The sequence below is a fragment of the Maylandia zebra genome, linkage group LG13, assembly GCF_041146795.1.
Source record: "Maylandia zebra isolate NMK-2024a linkage group LG13, Mzebra_GT3a, whole genome shotgun sequence".
Taxonomy (NCBI): Eukaryota; Metazoa; Chordata; class Actinopteri; order Cichliformes; family Cichlidae; genus Maylandia; species Maylandia zebra.
The window spans coordinates 90,675-96,744 of record NC_135179.1 but is presented as its reverse complement, the minus strand read 5'-3'; the positions used below and the strand labels follow the sequence as shown (position 1 = coordinate 96,744).

General features: G+C 40.3%; 1 protein-coding gene across 1 annotated transcript; it reads left to right on the top strand.

The window, feature by feature from the left end:
- The first annotated feature begins 223 nt into the window (after nt 1-223).
- On the top strand, nt 224-5,573 carry calhm3 (calcium homeostasis modulator 3). The gene is made up of 4 exons (XM_004572510.2): nt 224-796; nt 1,154-1,281; nt 1,369-1,496; nt 5,004-5,573. Exons 1-4 carry the CDS (start codon nt 510-512, stop codon nt 5,445-5,447), a joined length of 987 nt encoding a protein of 328 aa, XP_004572567.1. The 5' UTR covers nt 224-509; the 3' UTR covers nt 5,448-5,573.
- The last annotated feature ends 497 nt before the right edge of the window (nt 5,574-6,070 follow it).

Sequence of the window (6,070 nt, the reverse complement as noted above, 5' to 3'; positions counted from 1 at the left end):
ATCCAGTTTTAGACCTGGAATAAAAGAAGCTGTGGCTTCTTTTATTTCTCTGTTCACCGTTGACAATTGTGAGTGCTGCTTTAAGAGTATAGCAGGGTGTGTCCACACAGCTTTGTTACCCGCTCAGGCAACCCAGTATCACGTGGTCTCAGCCTCTCCCTGGTTCACTGCCAGGCTCCCTTTCACTACAGCTTCACTAAAGCTTGAGTGGTTAATACTCAGACTGCTCAAACTATAGATTTATGCCTTTTCTTTAAAAGCACTGACATATTGTGAGGTAAGTGAACTGCTAAGTGTTTTGTTTTTTACAGAATATAAAATATTTTGTAGGGCTTTAAATTATCACAGGAAATTTCTTCTTGTTTCCTGGCAGACTAAGCACGGTTTAGTTCATTCCTGCCTGAGGTGTTCAGTTTCTATTCCTGCCTGTAGCCTTTTAAAAAAGCAGCAGTTGGCTGATATTGCTGTTTTTACATCAACCTTGAACAAACCTACAATTTATTTAAGTTATGGAGCGCCTGAAGTTAGTCTTGCAGTACTTCCAGTCCAACTCCGAGTCCATCTCCAATGGAATTTGTATCATCCTCGCCCTGGTTAGTGTCAAGCTTTACACCAGCTTCGACTTTAACTGCCCGTGCCTCCCTCAGTACAACAAACTTTACTCTCTGGGAGTGATGATAGTCCCGCCTATTATACTGTTCTTCCTGGGAATCCTTGTCAACCGGCATACAGGTGTCATGATGGACGAGTGGATGAGACCCATTGGGAACAGATCCAAAAATCCTGCTGTTGTCAAGTAAGTCAAGAATTTGCTATCTAACAGAAGCACACAGACAGGCTGCTGTTGCTATTATATGTAACTGCACAGTAAATGAAATGAAATGAAAGTACTGATTAGTACTAATTAAGCTCAGTGAAATCTGTAGTGTGCTGCATCACCTCTTCTTTTGATAGGTCTAGAGTGCAGGCAGAGCAGTTTATCAACTAGACTTTTTTTTTTACTATGGGATTTATTCCATAGTTCCATAATTTATTATTTATTTATTTCAGCATTAATGTGACCTTGTAGATGCAAGTCCCAAATCCAGATCCTTTTGTATTACACACCAAAGAAATGGACACTGTTCACATCTTTTCCTATTTTGTTTTGCAGGTACTTGTTCTCAGCCATGATCCAGAGGGCCCTGCTGGCACCAATGGTGTGGATCCTGGTCACTTTGCTAGATGGAAAGATCTTTATCTGTGCTTTCAGTGTGAGTGTAGACCCTGCACTCTTCTCAGGTAAACACATGCTAAACTATCCTTCTGTTAAATACCATCTTTTTAGTCTCACAACAGTTTTGGATGATATAAAGTTTTTTTCGACAGGTATGCCTAATAACACAGGTCTGGATGTTCTGAAGATCATGGCCAAAGTACCCTGTAAGGAGGACGTTATCTTCAGGAATAGTTCTTTCCGTAAAGCGGTTTCTCGTTATGTTCGCTGCCATTCACAGGTAAGTTCTCAGCCACATAAACAGTCCCTTCTCCCTGGGGCACACGGGAATTATTATTTTTCAATGAACATTTGCTATTATTTAAAACCGACCTCCTATTAGTCTGTGAAGGATTTTACAGAAAGATGGATTGATCTGACCGAGTGTCAACCAATAAAGCAATTAGAATCTCGACTTTTTACATAGGAAATGTATTATTTACTTCAAAAAATTACAAACCTAGGGTGTCTATTATCGCTGAAAAAGGAGGCCTTTAACAATAAAATACTGTAAAAGCTTGATTTATTGGATCAATGGCAAGAATATTAGATCTGTAACAAATAACAGACATCTGCAACACTCACATCACATTAGCTCTGACACGAGCCCTGTCAGCAGTGAGGTGTTACCCAACAGCAAGAAGGGCTTAGATATGAACCTGAATAACTCAGCCAGAGCCCTTCTATGTTGAGCACCTGTGTGGGTTCCTCCCGGGTCACCAAAGACATGTTTGTTGAGTTAACTGGCAATTCTAAATTGGCCATAGGTGTGAAAGACTGCTTATTTCATTCTGCTGGCTGTGTGAGGGAACGGTAACCTGTCAGGGTGTGCAGGAACAGTTAACAAAAATGTATACAGGAAATTGTCAATTCAATTTATTTATACAGCGCCAAATCACAACTACAGGTGCCTCAAGGTGCTTTATATTGTAAGGTAGACCCTACAACAATACATACAGAGAAAAACTCAACAATCATATGACCCCCTATGAGCAGTTTGTCATATTTGGTGACAGTGGAAAGGAAAAACTTCCTTTTAACAGGAAGAAACCTCCAGCAGAACCAGGCTCAGGGAGGGGCAGGGCCATCTGCTGCGACCGGTTGGGGTGAGAGAAGGGAGACAGGAAATAGCTTAGACAATGTTAAAAGCTTGTGAAAACATAGTGAATGCAATGAACTCATTATTTAGACATCCCATGTGCACCTAAAGTTTTAATGTTTGTTTTGTAATATCTACCGTATTTCCCGGACTACAAAGCGCACCTGAATATTAGCCGCACAAGCTAAAATCAGGGGAAAATCCTGTTTTGTGCATACATTAGCCGCACCTGACCAAAAACCGCAGGTGTTTCAATTTTGACTTATCATATGTAAGAGAATATGCACAAAGGGAATTGTCAGGAAAGAGATGGCTGTTTGGAGACACACCCCTTTTATTAATATTTTGGAAAACAAGTTACGGGTACATATTTGCATAACTTTTTAGGTATATGTACAAGTAGCGGTAATTACAAGTAGGAAACATGTACTGTGCTTCATAAACGAGTAACAAATGTAGTACATAACAATAACCTACAGCACACCAGAAAAATAGATTCGGACTACCTTTTAGGCTCAGGTGCAGTGACACGGCTTTAACAAGAAGAAAAGTCAGTCATTCACCACCATCTTTTTCTTCTTCCTGCGCACTAAAACCAAAGTCCTCTTCTCCAGTGTCGGATACAAACAGGCTCAGGGTGGCTTCGTCATCCACTCTCCGCTTCTTTCCTTCGTTGTCACTTTCAAAACCAAAGAAATCCTCGTTGTCAGAGTCGAACACCCTCAGAAGGGCCGTGGCGGTGTCCTCCTCTCCATCATGCAGCAGTCCAGCCCTTCAAATCCGTTGGTGATCGTGGATGTTTTCACACTTTTCCACGCTGTCAGATTCCACCGGTGGAGTTGGGCATAACTTGCTTCTCGCAAGTTTATTGCCGCTCGTCATCCACGCCTCCCGCTGAACGCGTAGCGCTACTTTGAAGTTTGTTTTTCGCGCTACTTGTACAGCACTATGTTGCCTGGCGGATGGACACGTGACCAACATACCACTCTTGAACCCCTTGTGTGTCTGATCACATGCCCTTCCGCCAGGCAACGTAGTGCCGTACAACAGCGGAACAAACAAAACAAATCGTCTTACGATATCACAAAAATCAGGGACAATCCATAGAAAAGCCGCACCTGACTAAAAGCCGCAGGGTTCAAAGCTGGTGCAAAAAGTAGCGGCTTATAGCCCGACAATTACGGTACTCTGAACTTAAATCTAACAACAAAAACAGATAATAAAAACTTACACTTATAATGAAATGAATGACTAAACTAAAGCTACAATAACTGGCAATCCCGAAACAATCTGCTAAATTAATGAAAAACAAAAATTCAAAAATTCTAATGAAAACAATAGAACTTTGTTTTTAATACTTTTTCAACAGCAGCATTAAGAATGAGAGCTGGAAAAGCTGCAGAGCTTATTCTGTGCAAACAAATAACAGTCCTTTCAGGAAACTTATTCTTTGACTTACCAACCATAGCTTAGTAACAGTCTTTAAAAGACACATTTTGTCCTCTGAATTTTGATACTAAAAAACACGTTCACAACATTTTTGCTCAAAGCAAAGACTCATCAACCAATAAGCGACAAATTAGGGGAACCCAATCGAGGGATTAATAAAGTTTTATCTAATGTGATCTAAATGAACCCTTTAAGACCTACCATAGAACCAAGTGATATTTTTACATGGTGTGGTGCCATTTTTGGGAGCATTTCAAGTTGCTATACATCAATACAACAATTATAGCCCAGATTTTAATAATATGTATTCATTAAGTGCATAGTAATTACATAAATTGCAAAAAAGTGCAATAAACTACAAAAAAATTGAAAATCGTTTTTGCTTTTTTAACATATATTTCTAGTTAGAGAAATTTAAGAGGCTTATCCCTCAAAACTGTAAATACAAAAAAGTTGCACAAAATAGTTTCCTACCACAGGAAATTTATTTTGAGTGTCTTCATAGTTTTATTTTTGAAATACACCAATTTTTATACACTGTAGGAAAAATTTAAATAAATATTATACTGCAAATTTGCAAAAAAGCAGCATATGCATCAAAATAAACAATTTCCAGCAGTGCAATAAGAGTCCTAAGCATCCCAGAAACGACACAGAAAATCATAAAGTCAAACATAACTTTTAAAAAGACCAATATAGGCCCTGAGGCCCTGATGGTAAAAAAGACTACATTTCCGCGAAAATGACGTCACTTCCAGTTTCGGGTAGGTAATGGCGGACATGCAAAAGTTCGCACTGACGTCTATTCCAACGTAGGAAGTGTTATGAACAGCTGATCGGATCGGCAAAGCGTGTTTCTGGAATATTATGTTTTTGTTCCTGCAAGCGCTTTTTATGCAGTTTTTTTCAAAGCTATACGTGGAAGGAAACTGTGACCTAGGACAAGCTGGTGGCATTAGATGTAAGTACAACTCCTCCGGTTTCATATGCAAAAAAAAATTATTGCGCTAGCTTACGTGGTTGCAGAGCTATCGGGATTTAAAAATAGTTACGTAAAACAGAGCATGCCCGCTCCGACCGGCTCTAAAGGGTTAAACATTAAAGCACCTGCACTGGCTCTCTGTGGCCTTGTCACAGTCACTGCTCTGCTTACTGACAGTTTTCTTCGCTTTGCATGATTTGCTTTCTTATCCTGTCTAGGCGATTGGTTGGTCCATCCTCTTGTTCCTGATTGTACTGGGAGCACTGGGACGCCTCATCAAGCCCTGTTTTGACGACCATGCCACCTTCCTGCAGACACGCTACTGGAGCAACTATCTTGACGTGGAGCAGAAGCTCTTCGATGAGACCTGCGTCCTACATGCCCGAGACTTCGCCCGAAAGTGTGTGGTGCAGTTCTTTGAGGACGTCAGGGAGGACTCTCTACGTCTTCCACACCCGGTCTTCATCAGCAAATTCAGAGAGGAGTGCGATGATGAAGAAGAACAGCTTCATGGGATAACAAAACAGGAGCAAGTGGACCAGCTGCTAAACAAGTGGTATTACGGTAAACCTGAACTGGATGTGTCTAGGATTGCATACAGGCCCAGACCATGTGTTACCTGGGAGAACCATGAAGGGAAGACATTATACTCTGATGTGTAGTCCACATGTCCACTTAATTTGAGAGCCTTCTGCAACATCACGAACACCATCTTCAATTCAGCAGAGGATTCTGACAAAGGTTTCAAAACCGGAAGACTGGACCATGACATTTCAGTCAGTGATGGGTGTGTGTGTGTGTATATATATATATATATATATATATATATATATATATATATATATATATATATATATGTATATATGCAGAGATTTACCGACTACTTCTGCTAAAAGATGGCCACTTCTTTCAGAATCTGTCTTTGTCATTTCATCCACTGACTTCTGCTCAGTGACCTTAATCCTAGATGCTGTGACAGGACCTGGAGACTTATCAACTAAAGTTCTGGCAATCAGACACTTGACAATTTTCAACAGATGCTCATATTAAACGTTTCAAATAATGACAAAGAAGTGTGTAAACATGTGTGAGGGAATTGGATAAGGCCTGAAAGAGCAGATAGTGTTAAATTATATCAGCTGTAAATGCTCTCTTGAGTTGTTTCTGCATGAAGGTCATTTCACTGGCAGGTTACCAATGACACTCTGAGCATTGGAAATGGTCTAGCAGCAGTTAGTCAGTTAGGGACTTGACTTATATTGGCAAAGTTTATAGTTAGGGCTGG

What these genes read in the sequence shown, in the direction of transcription:
- calhm3 (XM_004572510.2), top strand. Translation starts at nt 510, where the DNA reads ATGGAGCGCCTGAAGTTAGTCTTGCAGTACTTCCAGTCCAACTCCGAG. An exon ending in AGACCCTGCACTCTTCTCAG is followed by an intron (nt 1,282 to 1,368) that starts GTAAACACATGC and finishes TTTTTTCGACAG; the next exon opens with GTATGCCTAATAACACAGGT. An exon ending in ATGTTCGCTGCCATTCACAG is followed by an intron (nt 1,497 to 5,003) that starts GTAAGTTCTCAG and finishes TATCCTGTCTAG; the next exon opens with GCGATTGGTTGGTCCATCCT.